Source organism: Paramisgurnus dabryanus, chromosome 14, assembly GCF_030506205.2.
Source record: "Paramisgurnus dabryanus chromosome 14, PD_genome_1.1, whole genome shotgun sequence".
In the NCBI taxonomy this organism is placed as follows: domain Eukaryota; kingdom Metazoa; phylum Chordata; class Actinopteri; order Cypriniformes; family Cobitidae; genus Paramisgurnus; species Paramisgurnus dabryanus.
This window is the reverse complement of record NC_133350.1, coordinates 31,858,143-31,885,141: the sequence shown is the minus strand read 5'-3', so window position 1 is coordinate 31,885,141 and position 26,999 is coordinate 31,858,143. Positions and strand designations below refer to the sequence as shown.

The window sequence follows — 26,999 nt, the reverse complement described above, 5'->3', positions numbered from 1 at the left end:
TATCTTAGTTCTTTCGTCCAAAAACTTTGATATTCTGGCCATATAGCGGGCTCTCTGGTTTACCTTGGTGATAACCTTTAAAGCCTGACCTACCCCAGACATGTGGCAATCTAACATACATCCAAGTAATTACTCCTTGGCATGAACACGCAGACTTTAGGTCATTTATATATAACAAAAAGAAGAGTGGACCCAAAATGCTTCCCTGAGGTACCCCACAATCCATGCCTGTTGGTTGAGACATTTTGCCTCCAATATCCATAACTTGCGTTCTATTCTCCAAATAAGAGCACACCCATTTCAATGCTTGTCCACTAAAACCCATAGCTTTCAATTTATACATTAAGACACCATGGTCAACTGTATCAAAGGCTTTTTGCAGATCTAACATGACCATGCCACAAAGATTTCCATTATCTACCTCCTTTTTTATATAGTCAGTTAGAAATAGTAAACAGGTATCTGTAGAATGTGATTTCCTAAAACCCGACTGAAACTCATAAAGTAAGTTTTTTGATTTTATATACTTATCAATCTGTTCAAAAATGATCTTTTAAATTATCTTTGACAGACAACCAAGAATTGAAACCGGTCTATAATTGCCGGGGTCTAATTTACTCCCTTTCTTATATAATGGAATCACTCTGGCAATCTTAAGATCATTGGGAAAGCATCCTTGTTCTATCGACATGTTTACAATATGAGTAATGCTTGGGGTTATTATCTCAGTGGCATCCCTCAGGAATCTAGCTGGAATAGAATCTACTCCTGTGGCTTTAGAGCCATCCAGACTTTTCAGCTTCTCAAGAACAAGTGCCTCCGACACCTTTTCAAAACTGAAGCTCCCCGTCTGGACCCCTAACTCAGAGTAAAAGTCATGCACATGCCTTTCACCATATTGAAAAGTCTGGCTGGGTAACTTTTCCACCAGCTTCTTGGCAACAGTTGAGAAATATTTATTAAAGCAATCTGCCACTGTCTCCTTTTCTGAAGTAATGTTGTTACCAAGATCTAAAGTGATGTTAGTGTTTTTTGTTTTTAGCCTTTTACTATATCCAAGTTGCTTAAGGGATTTCCATAATTTCCCTGAGTCATTTCTGTATTCAGCTATTTTTTCATTAAAATATGCCTTCTTTGTATTAACCACTAATCTATTTACTTCATTTCTTGCCTTTTTATAATCCTCCCAACTCTGCTCATCCTTATTGTCTCTATATTTACCATGCTTCTTATTTCTTATCCTAATTGCCTCAAGGAGGTCATCATTTACCCAGGGTTCTGTTCTTTGCTTTATTCTAATTTCTTTACAAGGGGCTACTTTGTCTACAGCTTCTAAAAACATACTTTTAAATGACCCCCATGCTCTATCTACATCACTACATTGCAAAACTGTGGACCAATTCATTTTATTTAAACATCCATTTAGTGCTTCTTTGCTGTACCTTTTCAATGACCGAATTTTTATAGAAGCATGACAATTGAGCACTGATTGTTTAATCTTTCTAGTGCAAAAAATCATATAATGGTCACTCAAACCATATGGTATAACCCCGCTTTCTGTTATCCTAGATTTGTCTGACACCAAGACAAGGTCAATCGTGGTTTGGCTGGTAGAACACACACGTGTATGATCCTTTATCAGCTGATGTAAACTAAAGGAACGACAGAAATTCATCAATGCTTTATACCCAGAAGCATCACTCTTCTGAAAATCAGTGTTGAAATCTCCTAACATGATAACTTCAGATTTAACCAAGTCCATGCACTTTGAGCAAACATCTTCTAACAGCTCATAAAATTGAGTTTGATCCGGTGGTCTGTAACATGCACAAATTAGTATAGGCTTGCTTTTCGGTAACAAAATATCTAACCACACCGCTTCAATCTGCTCACTATTCAAATCTGTTCTATGATTAAAACCAAAAATTTTTTGTTTTTTATGTTATACTATTGATGATACACTTACAGACACATTCATGATGACTACTGCTTTTGTCTTACCAAATGTACTGTTCCCAATACCGGTCCTTCTTTTACACAAATTACGCAAGTTGCATGTGGCCCCCACAACGCTAGGGGCCCCTTGATCTCAAAATCATTTAAATACTATTATATCTAATCAAAATTATTATTATGTTTAATGTAAACAAGACATTATAATAAAAAAATGCAAACATGTTATGTAGATTTTTGAACATTCTTAATGATTTCTTAAATTACTGATATGTACTCGGATAACACGCAGTGTGTGACATGATGCAGGAGAGTGATGTGCTTCAAAACGGACTGATCCATCTGGAGCAGAAAAAGAAAGAAAGAAATAAATTGCAAGAATGCAAAGCAAGGGAACAAGAGGAAGGTATGTGTTTTAAAGTCTTGTTAGTATCACCAAACAAAGCAGTGTAATATTTTCATAATAATTCTCCAGTATCAAATTTCCACATTGTTTTGTTTGCCCTTTAAGATAAGTAATTTTAAGTAATCATTTATGTCATTAAATATAGTAAACCACATTTATGCAATATAATGTGTTTGTCTTGCAGTTTTAGGTTACTAACTTTGTAAAATTTAAATTACAACATATATACATAAAAGATTAGACATTTAAAGATAAAAGTGTTTTGTATTGGCCTTAGTTGAGCAGATTGTATATATACTCAGTATATACTCAGTTTTTATAATTTTGACACTGTATATCATGTATGTTGCTGTATTATGTGCATTTTAGGGAATATTTAGGATCGTGAAGGACCATTAGTTAAAGTAGCAAAATAAAATCTGTATATAATATGCAGCACTGCTTATACTGTTTGTTACATTACATTTTTATTTATATTTTAGATAGATTAATAATGTCTGCATCTACTAATCTTCTTTAATGACTACATGACAATTCATAATAAACTCAGACTGACCACTAACCTAATTAGCCTAAATATACATATATTATCTGTTTGTATATTGATATATTTGAACTTCAATTCCAGTCACAATATTTGACTCTGACTTTTTGACCTTGTTAGTTGATATATTGGAGCACAGGACAGTTGAGAGCTCATCTATCATGAAAACGTGGGATTACTGAGGAATCATTTGAGAAACATTTCGGTGTCTACATGAATATTAACGAGAGATAAATTAATATGTAGCAGGAATAACACAGTATGTATGTCGGTTGTGAATGTGGCGCTAGGACCCGGGCAGGGTAGAGACAGACAGAAGCGCTTCAGTCCTGGCGACGGCGGGACTCGATCCCGGGCTGAACTTCCCCTCGCTGACGTCACACTCGCAGCTCCGGACACGGCGCTGAGAAAAATGCTTCTCTCCGTGCCGCCGAGGACGGGAATCAACCCATATAACGGATATAGTAGCAGAAACAGCAAAAAGGTAACGCGAATGTGGGATTTTTTTGTGTTTGACTGTTGCTTTACAAGAACAGTCGCTGTTTTGTGCACGAGTGAAAGCTGCAGTGCCCTTGACAAATAAACTTCAGCTTTCTGTCGTCTCTGTATCTGGATGTAGGATTGTATTTCTGGTGCAGTGTTTAAAATCAGGTCGGGATCTGCTTGGGTTTAATTAGAATGTAGGCATTTGTGAGTATTTGGTAATAACACAAGCGTCGTCATCATTGGGGACTTTTTAGACACAGACCCACTGACACACACATCAATTTGCTAACATTTTTAGTCGTCCACGGAATATAATTTTCTGGGAAACTACTATAAGATAAGCGTTCCGTAGAGAAGGGCTTGAAAACAAAAACGTGCGTACTCTGTGCTTATCCGTCAGTTGCTTGGGAATCGGAGAGAATGGGCGAAAGTTTTCAGGGTTTGGAGAATGAAACGCCCCACCTCTCAGAAAAAACCCACCGCGACACGCTTGACCATTTCAACTTGTAAAATAAAATAAAAAATGAGATCAGCGAATGTAATTAGTAGATATTTACGCATCTCGTGATTGTCCATGTTTGTTATAGTAGCCACTAAAGCAATTAAGTTTTCAAGCAAGTAACGCAACGCCGCAAGAACCCATTAGGATAGACGCGCGCTACATACAGGACCATGACGTTCTTGGCGCGTCGCAGCTGTGTAGAATCAGGGTTTAAATAGTTACATAATTCAGGATGTGAATGTTTCATTGTTTCAAAGAAATTCAAGACTTCATCAAATGCAGCACTGTTGATTAAATACATCACAGACTGAATGTCTCTTTGATTTTTTCTGTATGTAAAAGATACCATTTTAGATGCACCATTATTAAATAAATATGTAAGAGAACAGACATTTGTATTTTTAAACTGTTACATTTAGTAAAGCTGCTTCTTATTAGATTCGTGTCAAGTGACCATTTATAGATATTCTACAATTGGCTTGGGTGGTGTTTTAATATAACATCTAACCCCAGTTAAAATGTTATCAACACCTGCAGTTTTAGGGTGTTTCTGTATGCACATATTGTTTTGATTTCTGAAATCTCGTGGAAGGTCACTACAGATAGGGAGGTGGCCGATGACACAATAAATGCGTCACAATTTGCTGTCGCGGACAGAGAGAACATGACGTCACGGATAAATACTTGAGAGACTGACAGTAATTAGAGTCAGTCATGATCCCTTTGCTCTGAAGTGTTAAGTGTCATAAGTGCATGAGGTATTATTTGGATTATATTATTTTTTAATTTCAGAGTTTTTGGTCTGTTGTACTTATTGATATTTTATTAATACAATAGTTGGAAGAACATTATATTCATCAGCTTTATCTGTTTCTCTAACATTCAGTCTGCAATCCAAGTATTTATGATTTATATGAAGGAAGCCAAGCCAAGTTTTTTTTTTTTTTACCAGATAGCATTTCCCTCATGCTTTTGCTGCAATCAAATGTCTGGTTTCATGTGAAACGAAAAACGAAAGTAAAACTGTTTACACTTATTATCTGTTGGTTTTGTCACTGAAATACATGGGGTTAAGCAAGTTTTTATCTCAGTGTTTAACTTGATTAACTTTTAACTTAATGATTTAATTTCATTAAATACTAACTCCTGATTAAATACTGGTCTTTACATTATGGTTTGGTCTTCATGTACTAGCACCTAGTGCATACATTTAAGATGGGCCATGCTTGTTCACTTTGTTGTTTCTGCAAAGGCCAAATTTTTTTGTAATTCCTAAAAGCAACATTAGGGTCTAACTTATGATAGGTGTCTTTAACTATGCTGTATAACAATATACACTCTTAATGACTGCGGGTCTTGATTCCCCAGATAGCATGCAACCATTGAAACAATGTTATAAACAGTTGATTTGTCAGTAGTCCCTTTCACACATACAGTCTTTACTGGTAATTTACTGGGAAATTGCAGTAAACAGGTCATGTGTGTGTTCAGAACCTTTCCGGTAAATTAGTGCTGCCAATTTACCAGTAAGACAGGTTGTAAGATTACCAGTAATTTACCGGTAAGCGCTATGTGTGAACGAAAAATAAAGGATTACTGGCATTTAGAACGGACAATGTCAGACCGCGCTGACAGCTTCGGGACAATCATAACGTTTTAATACAGGTGACGCGTTAACCCCCGCACTGTTTACAGGGGTTTCTACACACATGCTGTTTAAAAGTCGAGCACACCTGAAGTCAACATTAGGCATGGGCATAATTAATCGACGATCGATAATTGATTGTTAAGAATTTCGTCGATAACGTTAATTTGTTATCAATTAATCTAATGCATTTTTTATTTAACTTCTGTTTCACAAATACTCCGTATGCAGTGCGTTTGCGTATGTGTACGGACAAATCCGTCAAGCACCCGTTGCAGTGCGCTGCTGACCGCTTATTCTGCATATAAAATGTTCATGTGATTGACACTTTCTGTGAACACTTTTCCGCATAAACAATAGAACAAAGCATCATTTTCTTTCCACAAAACAATATATTTTAGATATTATTTGACAGACTAGTAAGTGTGGATTAAAGATGTTTAAAATCTCTAGCCTGGTGGTCAGGATCTGAATGGATCAAATCAGCAGTTTTGCAATGGTTTATTTATCTCCACATATATCATAAATAAAAATAAGCAGAGTAACTTTGCAAGTCTACCCTTCCACATTATATATTTCCTACTATGTATATGATTTCCATATAATAAACGAGAGTATTCGACGTCAAAAAGCGTCTCATATGAAAATAAATCTTCACAATATTATTATTTCTCAAAACTTTATGACAAAAATAAGCAACTGTATTCCTACAGTTATTCAAAGATGCACACTTTGTTCCGCATATAATTTGAATATTATACGAAAGTACTCATATAACGGCACGTCTCATATGGCAAATAAATATCCTCACATTAACATAACAGCATAATGAAATGAATAAACAGACTATGAAACAGGATTGAAATGTAAATTGTATTATTATTACAGGAAAAAAGCAATATTACTAAAATAATCTCTGAGGTAAATATGTCAAAAATGCGGTTAACCGCACAATAAGTCTAAATAAGCAATAAAAGTGAAAAAAAAACATTATTAGGCCATGTCTCAAAACTTTATATGACAAAAATATATTTAAAAGAAATGTTGTATTACAGTTATTCAAAGATGCACACATTATTCCATATTACTCCCGTTTATGAGCACGTTTGTCTCTGGCCTCGCTCTGTTATGTAATAGATTGACAGGTGCGCATCTCTGTCTTTCAAACAGATATCATTTTGTAATTACTCCCTTAGGAAAATTAGCCATGATTTTATCATTGTGAAAATGTTTATTTTTTTTGCAGATTAAATACTATTTGTATTTCCGCAATTTTACTACAAATACCATGGTTATGGTATGTTGTGGAGTTGGAGACCATAGTAAATTTGTGTCTACTGTTGTTTTACTTACAAATAAAACCTGTGCATGCATCCCGGTCAGTCTCCTCGGAGCGGGTGTTTTCGGCGGCAGCTGGACTGACGGTCACCATGGGTTGCCTGACCCCAAAACATATATTTCTAAAAAAAAATCAGTATACTGGTGCAGAAGTTTTATGCGAGCTACTAAAGTTATTTATTTTTCACCAGGCTTTAAGTAGCCTAATTTTAGGAAGGCTAATATCTTGCACTTTCTTCTGGCTTGGATAATTTTGAGTTACATTTTGACAAAACCTTTCAGATCTAAGTATTATGTTTTTTGTTTAATTTAATGTTAAACATGATTCTTTATTTTTATTTTGGAACCAATGAGGTCTCTGATTAAGAATGCTGGCTCGGAGCTGCAGGTTTCGCTGCTTTAGAGCACCGCATATGCACGCACATATATGTTTGAAACATAGTTTAACTGTCTGCCACAAGTTGATCTTGTAATAAAGGTCTCATTGAGGAAAAACACGCCGTATATTTGTATTCATTGCAGTTTTGAATTATAAAAGTTAAATAATAAATTTTATTATAAAAATATTAATGATTAATCGATAGTCGATCGTTAAATCTCCCGACGATCGACTAAGAAAACTTAATCGAATGCCCATCCCTAGTCAACATCGTAAGGTTACTAACGTAACCCCGGTTCTCTGATAACATGAAGTGAGGTATCTCACTATGGGACCGCCTCAGGCGTGGCCGATCACGGAAGCACCAATAACACCACGTCTCCCAAACGTGGCAGACCAATCGCTGCAGCGATCAGGGAGTCCCGCCTCCCTGAATATAAACCGCAGCTACCTGCCATCTCGTCATTCTCTGCATATCTCTTCTCCGTGCAGGAAGGCAAGGAGGGCAAAATTTGTGAGATACCTCACTTCATGTTATCAGAGAACCAGGGTTACGTTAGTAACCTTACGTTCTCTTTCAAACATTTCATTCGGTATCTCACTATGGGATATAGACAACTCCCGTATTGCCGATATGCTGACGAAGCAGACTAAGATGGGTTATTTAAAAATCTGAATCATAACTCCCCACAGAGTTGAAAACAGAAAGATATGAGGTATCGCCCCCCTCTTTTTTTTTTTTTTTATGCCACCCGACTATTCACTTCCAGAACCGAATGTGCCAGAGAAGGCTCTGTCACATCCAGATTATAGAAACGAGCAAAAGTGTGCGGAGAAGACCAGCTAGCTGCCGCACAAATTTCCTGAATAGAGATGCCTTTAAAAAGAGCCCAGGATGTAGCCATGCCTCTAGTAGAATGAGCTCGTAGTCCTTTAGGAGGCTCTATATTCGAATTATTGTAACATAATACGATAGCTTCCACTATCCAATGAGAAAGGCATTGTCGGGAGATAGGTCTTCCTCTGTAAGACTCAGCCCATGAGACAAACAGCTGATTGCTCTTACGAAGCGTCTGTGTTCTCTGGACATACATATGCAGAGTACGGACAGGACATAAATTGTGCAACCTCTCCTCCTCTGGTGATGTAAAGGGTGGGGGATGAAAAGCCAGCAGGTCTACTGATTGAGCTGCACCAGCGGGATCGAACACTTTGGGTACAAATGCCGGGTTAGTTCTAAAAGAGACCCTTTGAACACCCGGAGCGAACATCATACATGACGGGTGAACTGATAAAGCGTGTAGTTCATTCACCCTCTTTGCTGTGGTGAGCGCCAGTAATACAGCCGTCTTTAGAGTTAACAATTTTAGTTCAATAAAATCAATAGGTTCAAACGGAGCTTTCGAAAGTGCGTTCAGAACCACGGACAGATCCCAGGGCGGAACCAGCGGCTTCGATACTGGGTGTAACCGACGTGCACCTCTCATAAACCGACAGACGAGAGGGTGTTGGCCAATGGTACCCGAGTTAAAACCCATGTGACATGCCGATATAGCGGATAGATAAACCTTAATCGTAGAAAAAGCTCTACCCTTGTCCAGAAGTTCTTGTAAAAAACACAGTACATCCGAAACTGAACACAAGATAGGAACTATATTCCTTTCTGCGCACCAGCTCTCGAACACCCTCTATTTGAGATCATTTAAAGAGCGCGCCGAGGCCGCCCTCGCGTTCTGAATGGTCTCAATTACTTTCGGAGGTAACCCAGCTGTATTCAGATTCAGCCTCTCACTGGCCAGGCCCAGAGAGCTAGTTTCTGAGGGGAGGGGTGAAATATTTCCCCCCGTGCCTGTGAGATCTCTGCGCACTGGTAATGGCCACGGTTGGTCGTATAGTAGTTGCGCGATCTCCGCAATCTATAGTCTGCCCGGCCAGTGTGGTGCGATCAGAATCTGTACATGTTTGCATTCTCGAACTCTCCGTAGTGTTGGCTCGATCAGGCTCAACGGAGGGAACGCGTAAAGTAACACGTCTGGCCACTCGTGGGCTAGAGCATCCACACCCACCGGTGCATCGTCGCCCACCAGAGAGAAGAACAGAGGGCATTGCGCGTTTTCGCGCGATGCAAAGAGATCTACGGCTGCCTGGCCGAATCTCTGCCACAACATGAGCGTCACCTGAGGGTGGAGTCTCCACTCCCCGTACAGGGGATTCCCTCTGGACAGTAAATCCGCTCCCCTGTTCATTATTCCTGGAACATGCGTCGCGCGTAATGACAGGAGGTTCCTGCTGCTCCATATAGTTAGGTCTTTCGCTAACGAGTGAAGCTGGCGAGACCGTACCCCCCCTGTCGATTTATGTAGGCTATCACCGTTAGGGATGGGTACCGAAACCCGGTATTAAACTGGCCCCGGGGCTAAATTATGAAAGACCGTAGTATCAGTAAGATCTGACGCTATCGGTTCTGCTTTCGGTCCTGGAGAAAAAAATAAAAATAAATGTACTATGTATTCTTGCTTAATAATGTTTTCGTGCACATTTTATCTCACCAAACATTTCTAATTTGCGATTAAGATGTTTGTCTGTGAGATCTGCGAGATCTCTCATGCGCGCCGCGGAGGCTGGCTGTCTGTCAAACACAACCACAACAACGAGCGCGGCGCACGCACACTCATAACAGCACAAAAACTACCGCTTAATACAAAGAGTGACGATGGCGGATAGAGCAAAACATTCAAAAGTGTGGTTATACTTCACTAGAGTTGATGCAGACAACGCTCGTTGTCATACAGGTAAGTGCAACAAGATGTTTGCATGTAAGGGCGGAAACACAAGCAATCTGTCAAAGAATCTTTCAAAAGTGTATTACGTGCAGACAGAAACTGTGTCCCAATTCAAGGGCTGCAACCTTCTAAGCATACAACCTTAAAAGGGGAGCACTCTGTCTTTCAAGGTGGCAGCCTCAGAAGTCCGCGAAGAGAACTGAAATGAGACAGTCTAACCCTCGGAGGACCTATAATTTGCGTCACCTGTTGCACGCGCCCACCGCGCCTGTCAGCAGGACACAGCGGAGACGTTTCTGACTTATTTAAATAAATATGGAATCAGAAAAATATTCATTTATTTTAGAAAATATGACACGTTGATGTAGATTAAACTATTCAACAGTATATAAAATTAATCAACCTTAGAAATACGCAACATGAACAGAATAATATTAACACAAGTCACAGCCTCAAGTCGCGCTGCTGTGACGCAATCGGTCTTAAAATACGTCCTTAGAAGGTCGCAGCCTGCAAAATTCAACCATCATCTCTGGTGGTTGCCGCATCAACGTCAGGCATTTATGCTAAAATCATGTTGAATCAACATTGTTCACGTCATTTAAAATAAATGTACAATCTCCCTAATTGGTTTGCTTACCTTACGTTGAAATTCTGTTGATTTCTTTTGGGAGAAATGCTGAACGTTATGCATTCAACATATTTTCTACTTCTTTTTAAAATCCCAAATAAAGAAAAATCAGCATGTAAACATTTATTTAGCCTAAATATCCTATTTAGAGTATTTTTTCTGCAGCTTTCACGCTGGTGCATTAATAAATATATGTATAATATTTAGAAATGATATCCAGAAATTAATTTGTAATAATGAAATGCAGACACATAATTAACTTAATCATGTGAACATAGGTTCGTGATCAAATGTTAACATTGGCCAAAGTACCGATAAGAATACCGTTAAAGCACCGGACCGTTAAAGGTGCAGTGTGTAACTTTTATAACAATCTCTTGACAGAAATGCAATATAAAATACATAACTATATTATCAGTGGTGTATAAAGACCTTTCATAATGAACTGTTATGTTTTTATTACCTTAGAATGAGACATTTTTATCTACATACACAGAGGGTCCCCTTACATGGAAGTCGCCATTTTGTTTCTACAGAAGCCCTTAAAGGACAAACTTTTTTTACTAAGTTGTCTCTAACGATGACATGGTTGTCCGGTGGCGGCTACCGTAGCTTCTCTATGCGTTTCGGTGAACGGTGGACTGAAACGTTGGTTGCAATTTGCAACCTTACCACTAGATGTACTAAAATTTACACACTGCACCTTTAAGCAGTACCGGTAAGAGTAGTAATACCATTAAAACCTTAACGATACCCATCCCTAATCACCGTTGTATTGTCTGTTCTGACTAATACATGATGATTTTTGAGAAAATGCACAAAATGTTTCAGGGCCAGTGACACTGTCAGTAGTTCTAGAAAATGTATGTGCTTCTCTCTCAACCACACTCCCCTCACTGTTCTGCCCTCGAACACTGCCCCCCAGCCCGTGAGAGATGCATCTGTCGTCACCACTTTTCTCATTAGAAGCGGACCCAGAGGGCATCCTTTCCTGAGAAAAGACGGGGCTCTCCAATGACGGAGAGCACTCATGCATTCTGGTGAGACACGCACTCTGCGTCTGAGACGGCTCGTGGGGCGAATGCCCTCTGACGATGTCCAGTTCTGAAAATCCCTCATTCTCAGCAGTCCTAGGGGAATCACTGACACTGTTGAGGCCATCAGACCCAGTAGTCAAAGACATATCCCGAAAGAGACTGAACTCTCTCTTTGGAAGAGAGAGAGGCAGTGGTGAAACCTCTCGATGCGTTCTTCTGATAGGAACGCCCGAAACCTCACAGAATTCAACCTGAGACCCAAGTAGACTATTTCCTGTGAAGGAATTAGACAACTCTTCGCCCGGTTTATTCTGAAACCTAGACTTTCCAGATGTGTCACTAATGTGTGTGTGTCGCTCTCTGCTCGATGCTGTGACGGCGCGCAGATGAGCAGATCGTCTAGATACGACGAAACTCTGACTCCTTCGTTCCTTAACGGTGTCAGAGCCGCTTCCACACATTTGGTAAACTCTCTGGGAGCTAAAGCCAGGCCGAACGGGATTTTCAGATATTCGTATGCTGTGTTTAGATAAGCGAACCTCAGATATTTCCTGTGTGTAGGAAAAATATCTATGTGAAAATATGCGTCCTGGAGGTTGACCGAGGTGAACCAGTCCCTTTGACGAATATTTTGAGACAAAGTTTTGAGTGAAAGCATTTTGAATTTGTACTTTCTGAGGTGTTTGTTGAGGACCCGTAAATCTAAAATAGGACGGAGACCTCCCCCCCGCTTGGGAATCACAAAATAACGGGAGTAAAAACCCATCTGGCTTTCCTCTGTTGGAATCTTTCTTATCACTCCTTTTTTTATTAAAGAGGATATTTCTTCCTCTAAAACCTGAGCTGCTTCCCCCTGGGCCACTGAAATTACCACTCCATTGAACACCGGAGGTTTTACAGCGAATTGTAGTCTGTAACCTCTGTCTATCGTGTTTAAAACCCAGGGATGAACTGCGCATGCGCGCCAATTCTCCGCTCGAGCAGCGAGTGGGCCCTTTTCGGCTTCGCTCACTAGCGGTGCGGTGGCACCCTCTAGCGGCGAAGAGGGGGAATAACGCTCCGTTTGAGGAGTTATTTTCATTATTGTTTGTGATTGTTTTATTTCTTTTTGAAATATATTTTTCTTTATCCCACTCTGCGCCATCAGCCCTTGGCTTGGATGCGACAGAGAAAACTTTATTTGTGATGGGATGATTGTGCACATTTGTCTTTCTTCCCTCGAAACCAACCTTGTAAGTGGAGGGAGAGACAAAACTTTGGGGGATGCCCGGGGAACATGGGCTGTTTCCCCGTGAACACTGGACTGTGAACTGCCCAAACACACATTTTTTTCTCTTAAATTCCTTCTCTGTTTCCCCGCGGGAGGGAGAAAAGGATCGATTTGAAGGGATGGGACAGAGAAACCCTGAGTTCTGTCTCCAAACCCCTCTTGTTGCCCGATTGACGTCTCAGGTTGACCGCCTCTTCTTATTTCCCTGAGGAGGGGGCGGCCGGTGTTTCGCTGCCGCGGCTGCGAATGATTGTTTCGGTTTCACGAAACCGGGCTTAGCCTGAGGGCCGGTGCTTCCCGGTTGCTGTGGGGGTACGGACGGGAAGGCTGATAATCCGCATGACCTCCTCTGCCCGAAGGTCTGAAATTCGGACGGCTCGGATAATGCGGACGAGCTGTCGGTTTTCGGGGGAGACAGGTTTCGAATGCTTCTCCCTCCTTTTTCCTCAGGTCACATTGCTGACGCATCGCCGTAACCGTTGCGCCGAACATGGCCTTTGGATCAATCGGGGCATCCAAAAACTCCACTTTCTCTTTGTCAGAGAGGCCTGACAAACCCAGCCATAGCGATCTCTCTCCCACAACCGCTAAGCCCATGCTCCGACCGCAACTTTGAACTGCTCCGCGAGACGTGCGCAGGTTTAAGTCTGCGATGATGCATATCTCCTCCCAGAGCGCCGGGTTGGGAGAACCGGAGTCCAGCTGACGCCCCATCTCCTCCAGTAACTCCGTTTGATAAGCAGTAAGGAGGGACGTCGCGTTCAAAGCCTGCACGGCCAGAGCCGTCGATTTATAAATCTTCTGAAAAACAGAGGCGGCGAAGAGCTCTGTTTTCCATGGCTGTGAAGCCTCGGATGAAGAAAGTGCCGCCTTGCGGATTCGGATGCAGGTGGTTAGCCACCGAAGGTTCCACCGGGGGAGGATCTGCCATCCCCAAATCCTCCATTCCTTGCACATCCAGTCTCGAGAAGCCCTTAACGGGTACTCGATGGGAAAAAGGTTTGTCCCAAAATCTCTTCATTTTAGCCACACATGCTGGGACGGCTGGAATAAACTGCCTCGCTGGGGGGAGACGTGACGGAAGTCTCTTTCCGTCGTACAAATCTCTTTCTGCTCCCTTACCCGCGGGTTGGGATGGCCAGTCGATAGACAGTTTAGTTGCGGCCCTGTGACAAACCTCAATAAGGTCTGTATCCGTCTGCACCGGGGAGGGTGAGCTCTCATCCTGTGCGCTCGGCGGGCGCGATTGTACCGGGGGAAGAAAAGCATCCTCCTCGTCGTCGTCTTCATCATCTAGGATGGACGACAACACTTCGTCCTCGTCGTCTTTCTCTCCCGCTAATGGATCTTCAAACAGCGGGGGAAGGACGGGTGAAACTTTCTCAATCATCTCACCCAAGGAGCTGGAGGTCTGTGGACAATCCATCGGTTTCTCTCTGGGTTGAGCAGAGAGGTATGGGTCCGACTTTCCCGCTACTGCGACACGAAGTCTCCGCTCTCGGGTTTTGGTCGGGAACTTCTCGCAGTGAGGACAGCCCTCGGGGTTGGATATCGCTGCCTGAGCGTGTTTAGCACCCAAGCAGGAGATGCAGAGACTGTGTGAATCTTTTGCCGAATACCACACGCACACGGATGAGGAGGATGTTTTCCTCCGGGGCTCTCCGGTTCTTTTGCGGTGGCCATGATGTCTACACTCTCTTCGTATGATAGTCCACCACAACGTGATAACTAATACGGAGCTGTGTAGTAATCAATAGCTTTTTCCTACTTTTCGGTGCGTGGTAAGCGCGTCGAAAACTCGGAAAACAGAAAGCTAAAAGAAGAAAACTCGCCTTGACGCGTTAGTTCTCTAATTCTAAGTATCAAGTCGCTCGACAAACTTATTGAGAAAATATTGCGTTTGGGACGTTACCTTGCGGCTCCGTCTGTAAACCGTTGAGCAATAGTTCCCAAAGTCTGCTGAGGACAGCTTCCGAAATCTTCACGGGGAAGAGAACGAGAATGACGAGATGGCAGGTAGCTGCGGTTTATATTCAGGGAGGCGGGACTCCCTGATCGCTGCAGCGATTGGTCTGCCACGTTTGGCAGACGTGGTGTTATTGGTGCTTCCGTGATCGGCCACGCCTGAGGCGGACCCATAGTGAGATACCGAACGAAATGTTTGAAAGAGAACCACATTTCTTCACCGAAGTTGTTTAAAACACCTTACCATCTATTTGCTGAATTGTTGACATCCTTAATACATTCTCTGTGAAGCCTAATGTGCAAACTCAGGTTCCGTTTGGCGTCGCCTGACGCAATGTTGTTTGGTCACGAGCAACTTCGCGACCGTCAGCGTTTGCCACAGATGTGAAAACAACTAAACACGGAGAGTTGATACTCGCCATTGCTTACAAATACAACACTGACCCAGCTAACAGAAAAAAGTTCTAAGAACGTTCCCTGAAAGTTCCCAAGGTTCCCAAAAACGTTCTGCCAACGGAAAAAGTGTCCAGTTTTCTTGATGTTCTTAGAACGTTTTTGTGTTGTCTCAACGTTAGAGGAATGTTACATTTTACCATTTTTAAACGTTATGACAATGTCATGCTTTAATGTTCACACAATGTTTAAAACAACAACTGTTTATTATGCTGACTTGTTTAACTGTTATTTAAATGATAGAGAAACATTGCATTTAATTTTTTTTATAAAACATTATTTCTGAATGTTCAGTAAATATATTGCTGTAGAAAACACAATTCACTTATTAGGTTTAGATGTTGATGTTTTGTTTAGTTTTAAAGGGCCCATGTCACAGGACTTTTTTAAGATGTCAAATACATCTTTGGTGTCCCCAGAGCACATGTGTGAAGTTTTAGCTCAAAATACCATATAAATACTTTATTATAGCATGTTAAAATTGCCACTTTGTAGGTGTGTGCAAAAATGTGCCGTTTTGGGTGTGTCCTCTAAAATCAGTGGTGGACGAATTACACAAATCATGTACTTGAGTAAAAGTAAAGATACCCAGGGTAAAATATTACTCAAGTAAAAGTATAAGTACTTGCTTAAAATTTTTACTTGAGTAAAAGTACAAAAGTATCTGCCCCAAAATGTACTTAAGTACAAAAGTACTGTGATTTATTATGTCTGCATCATATTGTCACGAAACTCAAATGTGAAAAAACTCTTTTGGCTCACTAATCTATTAATAGAAGGACATTAATTATTCAGACACTGATGTCTATTAAAATGATCATAAGCCTAAAACCTTAAAGCCAAACAATTCCTTTAGCACCAAATGAAATAACAGGATTTGAGAGCAGTAAGTCTCATTTCAAGATTTATTAGTTAAATAATTTAACAGTTTAAGTCTAGTAAAAACTTGAATTAAGCACAGGTTCACAGGAGTTTTAGTTTTCTATCTGGAGGTTGATGGAGCCTCCTCACTTTCCAGGTTTCTTTTCCTTGATGATGTTACACAACATACCTTTTAATGTTGGCTACCATGCTTTCTGTGGAAAAGAAAGATTCAAAACATTAAATACATATCTAGAAATCCCTTCCTTTGACAAATACAACAAGCCTTACAAAATATAATTTAAGAAACATTTCATGTGCTTTAGCATGTCATATGTATATTGTAATATATAAATAAATGTATTAATATATTATGGAAGCAAAACTTTTGAAAATATCAATCTCAGTTTTAAGGACCACTCCAATCCACCTGCCTGTTGTGTTTAAGCATACACTGCATGGCTAGTCAAAATGTCATTTATATTTTACAACAGTGTTGATAGCGATTGATTGTCATTTCACAATAACAGAGCACTGAGCTTCAAATACAATGAACTTAAGTGAAACAGCTAACTATACAGCTAACTATACGGCTAAAAATAGCTCCAGCCTGCATAGCTAACTTGCTTAAAATTCATTCATGATAACGTCGTATATATTTTAACTACACAATGAAACTGTTTTCTGCAAGCTACTGTTAAGATTGCTGATTTTAAAAATATAACCAGAATAAAAATGGCTTATCTCTACGCGTTTCCTTAGATTTGAAGGAGTATTCTTGTAAAATGAAATAGCACAGTTTCAAGGCAGGCTGAGAAGACACGAAGGACTCGTCCTTTTATTCAAGGACTTAAAAAACTCTCGTAAATAAAGCCATTGTTGTTGTGGTGGGTCAAGTCATTTTCTCCGTTGTTTTTAAATGCAGTTTCATTCTCCAAACGATACACTGGCTGGCTGCTGCACTCGCGTAGCTTACGTGAACCACCGCGGCAACCGGCAACCAAAACAAGTCAAGTTCAAAACGAAGCGCGTGCTGTACCCTGATTGGTGGTTTGACGCATCACGTGTGCATCTTAGTTTTTTTAAGCAGCTTTAGTTTGTCCAGTTAAGGTTTTTTATCCACTAATAAATAAAAAGGAATGACCGATTTTTCAAAATGTAAAAAGTAAGATATTTGACTTTAAAATGTAGTAAAGTAAAAGTCTCCCAAAATTAAAGTACTTGAGTAAAGTACAGATGTGGCCTTTAAAAACGCGCGTTTTCTCCCGCGGCATTCGCCAAATCGTCTCGCGGAGTCACGCAGAATTCTGCAAGTGTTTTCGGGGGGGCTACTTTCCCTTTTCCCTTAATGTGTTTCGCTTCACAGAAAATCCACCAGGTGGCGCATAAAAAACTACATTTTTATATGCGTTGTCATTGCGGTTGTTTCCAGAAGTTAATAAGGGCATTGCTGAATATTTAACATTTCTATTAAAACAGCAAAGTGACGTCAACCAATTCTTGCCAGCATAACAGCGCATACATATATAAAGATGACTGTACGTGCAATGGGCATTTATACTAAGTGCAACAAAGAATTTAGTGTGAGCCTAATACACTTAACTCTATTTACAATGTATATCTTAATTATTTGTGTTGTCGAATTTTGACACCGTTTCATTGTTTGTTCATAATATTAATAATTATGTCCGTTTTTCTAAAAGTATTAATATTTTAAAGAGATTCATGTGGTATAAAAATACATGTTTTAAAGTTAAAAATGTTGTAAAAATATAGTAGTATTATTGTTCTTAATATATTAAGAACAATAATATGACACATGTATATTGCGCTAAATTGCTTTACATATGGAAAGAGGAATTCTTCTCAACCACCACCAATAAAGTTTAAAAAATATTCTTTAAATACGGCGTTTAAACCCACGCAGAGCGAACAAGAAAACATGGGCCTACATACTGTACAGTGGGCATATGATATCTTTATTTAGTTTTACATATTTAAAACTTTAATAATACCTTTCTTGCGCATATAGGCAGTCAGTGTTATGATTTTTTTTTATCCTTTCAGCCGTTATTCATAACAGTAAAAATATTCAGTGGCTTTGTAAATATATTACTAAAATAATGGATTAAAGTAACTTTATAAAATCTCTTAATGTCACTTATGTATTTTTTAGTTGGTCAAAACAAAATAAATTGCTAGAAATAGAACAGACATTTTAATTTAAAATGTACATATATTATAGGCGTATATTATAGGTCCTTCCAGATATCTTATCTCAGACGTTCGCAGTCAACACTTTTAAAACTTATTTATATAAAATCTAATTTATAAATTAAAAAACAAAGTTTTAAGTTAAGACAATAATAAATATGTTTATTTTTATTGAAAGAAAAACGTAGAAAATGTTATTATGGGTATAGTTGATGCAAATAAAGTGTGCAGTATACAAAAAATGCAAACAAATTATTTCTAAAAGTGGCAAGATTTTAAAAAGATAAAGGTGGCATAAAGAAAGACATGAGAAAAGTAGAGGTATGCAAAAGAGCACAGTTTAGTTATTGTTAATTAAAGCGGTTTTATACACCTTTGTTTGAATTGACAAGCATTTTATTCGCCACTTTCAACACATTTTGTGATTGATTTACTGATTTATTACAGAAAATTGTTGTCAGAAGCAAAGCTATTGTACAAAGCATCTTTATATGTATGTTTTAAAGTTAAAAATGTTGTAAAAAATATATTAGTATTCTTTTATATTAAGAATAACAATATGATACATTTATATTGCGCTAAAATGCAATATACATTATTCTGCAATATAAATTATTCTCAACCACCACCAATAAAGTTTAAACATTATTCTTTAGAAAAAAAACGGCGTTTAAACCCGTGTTGCGTGGAGCGAACAAGAAAACATATGCTTACATGCTCAATCGGCACCGGGCGGGTATCCTTTTCCTCCAGACCTTGACGCATGGTCGCGGAAAAGCGAGAAATATATTTTTTTTAAGTAAAAATATTTTGCACAATTAATATATTACTTATGAATATTTTAGGAAATTATTTTTGACACACGTAGGTTATTACGTGTATTTTGGATTTTAATTTCATTACTGTGCCTATCCGTGGCCTCATCCGAGCGCACTTTCTTTGTCTTGCGTCTTTTAAAGACATTGGTACAGCACCATGACCCAGAAAAGACTCACACACCTTTCCCTGATGCATGCCCACACAGAAATACTGAACTCCCTGGACATTCGTCCTCTAGCTCATGAGAGACTTTGGAATTTCTATTATACAACCGGCGCAATGCGCGACGCGAGTTTTTTCTGCGCGAGTAAAGAGCGCATTGATAATATGCGTATTAACGGAATGACAACGCGGGTTTGTTTATTACATACATGGATGCGCAGCAGCACAAAAACGCTTTTTAATATGAAAAATTAAAGGATTAAAATGTAACAGATTATTATTGAGTCTCTTGGACATAAATGATGATCAATTATGAGACGTTAGAAGGCTTAAATAGCTGCTTCATCTGTAGCTAAGTAAATAAATGCTTTGCTTTAAACAAATGCATCTACTTTTAAATGTTTTTTTTTAAATGCTACCCAACGGATTTATTGTATATAATGACTCTGCACCTGTAGATATGGTGAGATGAGAAAACATTTTAAGTAATGCTTTTAAAAAAAAACATTTCGCTGTCCAAGTGCTGAAATGGCTCTCCACACGTTTGTAAATTCTTTATCTTTTGTTTGTAACAAATAGAGTATTTTTACAGTACAAACCTTATATAAAGCCTATTCTAAAAATGTAATTATACACCATGTATTTCTTTATAAAAGTATACAATATCAGAACTAAACCCATCATTATTTTAGTTCAAATTATGAATTATTTATAAGTTTAAAAAAGACAGTAATAGTACTATTTAGTAAAAAAAAAGATCTATATAAAAATATACTAGGTATGTTAATGTGAGAATATTTTACATCTGTCGTGTGATTCTAACTTAAAAACGAAAGTAAAATATGTTCGTCCGCATGGACATTGAAAATTGTGAAGTTTAATTAATATTATATGTTGTTATAATATTATATGTTGTATGTAAATTGTAACGAAAGTAATTCCCCCTGGGATAAGTATTTTTGCTTCTGATTAATAGCGCATATTCATCTGAGAACTGATGATGTCTGTGTGTTTCAGACCCTGGCTGTGTGCCCTGAAGTGTATATGACAATAAAGTAGTAAATCTCAATGTATTTATTTTTAAAATGTATTTTAAATAGGCCTATAGGCTCATAGGTTTTTTGGTTAAAAAATTCACAGCACCCCCTGTTCAAAATGACTTCCAGCGGCCCTGCCTTGACGCTTTGTGTGTTCGACTTTAAATGTTTTTTTTTTTTTTTTTTTTTATTAGAGAACATATGAACATTAATACAGAAAACAGGCATCAAAATAGAAACTTCCAAAGTTGAATAACAAAATAGTTATAAAAATAAAATAGAAGACATTCACAGGACGCCAAATACAGACTCATAGACATTAACAATACATGTACCTTTTACATTTTTAACAAGTTTAAGAGACTTCATTAAAAGAGTGATTTCTTTTAAGAAAACCAGGTGTAAAGGATAAGATTTTAACAATCTACATTTATGAATAAAGAATTTGCCATACAAAATGAAGAAATTTACCAAATTGTAAATGTTTTTATCATCATTCTCAAAGTAACAAATAATATCTTTCATATTAAATGTTATGACTGTGTTAGTTTTAGTTGATAGGACAGAAAAACATTCATTCCAAAATGCCTGAACATTTTGGCAATCAAAAAATAAATGACATAAAGACTCCTCAGTATTATTACAAAATGAACATTCGTTCCCAATTTCCATAAATTTAGAAAGTAGTAAATTAGTTGGGTATATTTTGTGTAATATCTTCAAATGAATTTCTCTCACTTTATTTGAAATACAAAATTTATAGGGCAGCAACCATGCTTTACACCAAATTACATCTCTTAGAATGGAATTCCAATAAAATTTTCCTCTTGGAGTAACTCTCTTCCTTTCATGAAAAACTTGTCTAATATCTTTATTAGTGCATTTTTTTTTCAAAAATATTTTTTCGACTTTAAATGGTGCGGCGCTGACTGGTCGGCGTATGACATCAGAGTACCGCGAGAGCAAAGGTAAAGTCGGACCATTTGTAACATTTCGACTTGCTCTCGCGGTACTTTGATGTCTTCGTTGCCGAACTGTCTGCGCAGCGCCACATAGAAACGCCCTTTGACTCTTTAAGGCAAAGTACCAGCAACATGAGAAGTGGTGGCACGCAAAAGAAAGTGAAGGTACGCAGTACGCTAAAATATAAAGCGTCTGTACTGCGAGCACTGGTATAATTATTTACATCGTGTGTTGCTCTTTCACCATTGTGCACCCGCGCACTCGCTCTGTAGTTTGTAGCTCGCGCTCCGGCTTCGATAAACACCGTTTCTCAATACCAAGTAGGGGAGAGTGGGGCAAAGTGAGCCAGTGGGTAAGTTGACCCACCCCCTTTATCTAGGCAACCATACAGATTTGTAGCCGTGTGACCACAAATACAGGTAGCAACCATAATTTATATGTTAAAGAGAAGGACAAATTAAAGAGTTATGATTAAAGTATGATTTTTTTAACAAAAAAAAAAAAAAACAGTTTTTATCCTATCAAAGTAAAATTTATACATACCAGGTATAAAGGCTGTTATGTTAAAGTAGATTTATCCAGGTCTAAATATTCATACCATAAATATTTGTGATAGGCTATGTATAAAACCATGTGAATGATTTAGCTAAAGATTAGCCTGAATTACTAAGCTAGGCAGTTTCCCAGAACGGTGGCTGTGGGGCAAAGTGAAACAGATGGGGTAAACTGAACCAGGGGTTAAACCCCACCATGAGGCACTGTAACCATTGAATATGTTTCATAAAAAAAAAATTCTGTGTAGTTTCGCACAACTGATTTGTTCATTTTTAAACATTTTAGAAAACATATCATGCTAAGACATTACCATATTAATTAATTTTTATGCATTTGGCGTTTTGCAGGTCTACACTGAAAAAACAAACATACCACTCAGAAACGTCCATTGACAATCTCCAAACAATAAGTTGTTCCTCAAAATCTGTATTTTCATCTGATACAGACTCAAACATGAGTGGATGACATCAGAGTACCGCGAGAGCGATTTAAAACCAACCTCCTCCGCTTTATTTCTCGCGGTACTCTGATGTCATCTGCTTGTCGGTTCTTGTGGCGCTGCGTAAAGTTGACCACACCTAAAAAATGTACTGCTAAACTCGACAGAAATGCTCTGTATACCAGCACCTCCTTTATTAATTTGTATAGCAGGAAAAGTTCTATTTTACTTCTCAGCGTGATAAATAGCTTACAAGGTTTGGTGTGTGAGCGTGTGAACTGACAGAAATGCGTGTGTCTCATGGCGATTGCGTGGGACTTAAGAGCCTAGGTTATATCAACATATGTCAAATTAAGTTACCTGATATCCACTTAATTTTATAAGTTATAAACATTCATTTAAAATAACATACAGCTTATGTATTAGGCCTATTTGCTTAAATTACATTCTAACAAAGAAACTGCAAAGGTTGATATTAAAACCCAACACGCTGGTGAAAACTGGATAAACCGGTTTTCTTTGATGAGGTGATCGATTAGCATTGGGGGTTGGCAAAGAATTGGCAGACCTAGGGGTGGGTGGTTTTTAATTTCTTGACTCTCTGTCACTGGTAGCTGCTAAAACAAGCAGCTAAACCATGTGCAATTAATTACATTTTGGAATTAACTTCCTTCATGTCTTTTTATTTATACATTGTAAAAAATATTTTCTGAATTTTTAAGTAAAGTTAGCATTAAATATGTTTTACAAACAATTGATTTACAAACTCTGGGATGTTTGTGATTATCATCATTCAGAAAAGTGGTGCTTGTGTTTAGACTCATGTTTTACGTGATTAAATCAGGTTACATTAGTTTCTTTTCAGTGTAGAACAGTTTGTAATCAAAATGCAAAAATATAGTACATTTATAAACATCGCTGAAACAAAGAGTGAATTAAAAAAGTAATAAAGTTAAAGCTGCTGATAATTTTGTTTATATTTACTAGCATTTTCTGAGTGAAAAATGTTTAGATTTTGTTAAGTAGCCTAAATCCTACTCCAATTTATTTCAGTGTAGGTTTCTCATTTTTATCAGCTTTCTTTTGCTTTTCAAAGGGCCGTCTACCTTTGCTACCGCCAGTGCTTTAATGTGGGCCAGTACCGCCACTTCCAAATATAGCTCTTGAGCGTACCACCATCTCTCCCTGCGCCCAGAACCTACTTCTAACGTACCAGAACGCTCATTTGCACATCTGTTTAAATCAGAGGCTTAATTTAATTATTTGGCTGCGCTGCCGCTTTTCAAAGCGCCCTTCACAATGCAAGCTACCTAATTCGTCCCACCGAGAGCAGAGACTACATTACCCATTCACCTTTGAGTTTTACAAGTTAAAAGCGCATGCGTAGCTTTTGCTGCTGTCAATAGGCTTGTTCGACTTCATGCGGCGCCCCGAGAATCGACAGCCAGAAGACGTCACAGTATCGCGAGAGCGAGGCGAAATATGATTTCTTGAATCATTGTCGCGGTACTCTGACGTCATCCGGCTGTCGGTTCTTGCGGCGCCGCATGAAGTCGAACAAGCATAGTGTTAACAACGTGGTTTGGAGAGGTGTGTGAAACGCGCAACCATAGCTGCTCTGTTAAAATGAAAATACAAATGAATACTTAATATGCCCTCCTGGTTTTAGACTCTAAGGAGTAAAAGAACAAGGTCAGAATCAGATGACTCTCGCTGGCTGACATCCCAACAAGCCAGAATGATATCGCTGCAGGTCAGATGCAAGCTTTTTCCAATACCCTTCTGTAGGTACGTGACAATCTCTGCTGTCGCGGCTGTCAGCTTGGTTTCCCTCGACGCAACTTCGGATTTCCTCAGACGATGTGCAGACTGATTGTAGCCTATTATACATACTTGCTAAACTACAAGTGTACGAAATTTCAATGAATTTGAACGACGCGCACAGGAGTTTTACCACACGCAAAATGGAAAACAATGGGACAAAATAAAGTGATGACTTTCGAGTTTCAAATGGCCAATATTCTGTTATTCTTGAACCCATAGACATGGTCTTGGTGTCCAGAGAGTATCTTTGCCCGACAGCGACAATATGTTATTAAAAAATAAATTACATCATTATGGATAAATGAGTGCTTACAGAATATATATGTTTGAGAATGCTTATCAGTACTTTTTTGTTTCTTAAACTTTAAAGATGAATATTCTCCTTTAGAGATGGGCAATTTTCAGCAATAGCACATTATATTCAAATTTTTGAGCTCATAAAAAATATTTTTTCGCTTATTTAAATGACTTTTTTATGTTTTTATGCACGTTTAGTTTTGGTGCAATTTCATCAAAAGCTTGTAATTAGGAAATACACACAACATGCTTAACGTGTATTTTCTATATGTTAAAAAGTTTGTAAAAATTGCGTATTCTTATATAATAAGAATAACAATATGATATATTTATATTGCGCTCAAAATGATTTAGAAATGGAAAAAGGAATTCTTCTCAACTACCACCAATAAAGTTTTAAAATTCTTCTTTAGAAAAACGGCATTTAAACCCACGTGCACCGAACAAGAAAACGTATGCTTACATACAGTCCGTGTATGATATCTTTTTTATTTAGTTTTACATATTTTTATTTATATGCATTTAATAATAAGGTCATAATGTACACACTGTTAAAAATGATTCAGTGGCTTTGTAAATATCTCTAAAATAAATGATTAAAGTAACTTAATAAAATCTCTTAATGCAGTTATGCGATTTTTTTAGTTGGAAAATAAATTACTAAAAATAGAACAGATATTTTGTGTAAAATGTACATATATTATTTGATGTATACGCCTTAATAATATAAGTATTACATTTACAGATTATTTTAGTCAATATATTTAAAAAGGTCAGAGTAATATATTTAAGTTTTTAAAACTGTAATAATTGCATATTTCAAATTATTATTATTTCTATTTGACATCAAAAATGTGTAAGTTTTACGCCTAACTTGAAGTATGATTTACTTATATTTTCACATTGATATTATTTGAGTAAATGTAGGCAAAAAATAAATTAATAATAAGTAGAAAAAATGTCAATTTTAAACAATCACATAGCCAACGGTTTTTAATCAGCAACAAAGAAACTGCGCATTTTGCCGATGACAAACACATCAGAAACTCCTCGAATTTATGAATATTTACACTCACAATATGATTTTATTTCCTTAGTACAAAAGTATAACATATTATACAAATTCTCAGTGAAATGTATTAAACACCAATGCATACTTTTTATCGTGTTTCATACCATGTAAAGGGAAACATAATAATATAAAAAGTAGCCTACTGTTCAGTAATGCAGAAAAGCGCACCACAACCATGTTAAAGCTATTAAAACGTTCAGATGCAAAAATGAACTAAATGTAAAATTAGATAAACTAGTTAATGATATTGCGTAAATGCGCTCGGTCTCTTCAAAGGTCTTCGCGAATTATTTTGTTATAAGACTCGATTATCATACATCACGTCTCTTCTACTGTAAGTACACGGAAAAAATAAGACAAATGATCCGCGTTTGAGTCGGATTTTTATGAAGAATATGTGACTGTTTATGTAACTGGCAAAAGAAAACTTCGCCAACAAAATGTTTGCCAAAAAGCATGCATTTGTATGACATCAAAGTCCGTGTCATGTTACTTCAATATCATACAGTATACGCTCAGCATGAAGTCGAGCACACACATTGTCGTCCAACCCAGTATCACGAAATTGCGTGACTATTTCACGCATGGACCAGCGTGACAATGTCACGCTTTGCCGCGTTTGAGCGTGAGCATGTCACGCTTTCTGTTTGTGTCACTGTCACGTATTGGTTACTCAACTTTTTTGTCCTAATTTCTTACCATTGTCGCTTCGGTTTAGGGTTAGATTTACATAAAATGACACCCTTACCTAAACAAACTCTAACCCCAACGTCAGGTGACAATTGGTTAAAGTTTAGAAAATATAAAAGAATAAGTATTGCATCTTTTTTTTTATAAACCAATACTTAAAGTGACAAATACTTAAAGTGACATATAACACAAGCACCAAATCTAACCCTAAACCGAAGCGATAATGGTTTGAAAATAGGACAAAAAAGTTGAGTAACCAATACGTGACAGTGACACAAACAGAAAAGCGTGACATGCTCACGCTCAAACGCGGCAAAGCGTGACATTGTCACGCTGGTCCATGCGTGAAATAGTCACGCATTTTCGTGATATAGGGTTGTGTCGTCAGTATGGCCTACAAGAAACACGCCTGCCCTCTACAGGTTTTTATATTTCCTGCGTCCCCCACCGAACCCCCCTTTTGCGGGATCTCGCAGAATTTCGGAAGTCTCCGCGGCATTCTGGTCTCAGAGACGCGCATTTTTAAAGGCCACATCTGTACAGATACGCGAAAAAACTACTTAAGTACAGTAACGAATTACATTTACTTCGTTACTGTCCACCACTGTCTAAAATGCACATGTGCAGATCAAGTGCAAATACTGATCACAATGATGGTGGTTTGTTGAAATTGA

At 38.1% G+C, this 26,999-nt stretch overlaps 1 protein-coding gene across 1 annotated transcript in view; it reads left to right on the top strand.

Annotated features, from left to right (window-relative positions):
* The first annotated feature begins 3,210 nt into the window (after nucleotides 1-3,210).
* The window catches only part of rbms2a (RNA binding motif, single stranded interacting protein 2a), a 98,311-nt gene continuing 74,522 nt past the window's right edge, over nucleotides 3,211-26,999 (top strand). The window contains exon 1 of the mRNA XM_065265929.2: nucleotides 3,211-3,387. Within this exon, the coding sequence (XP_065122001.1) occupies nucleotides 3,316-3,387 (72 nt within the window). The 5' untranslated portion in view covers nucleotides 3,211-3,315. The remainder of the gene's footprint in view (nucleotides 3,388-26,999) is intronic.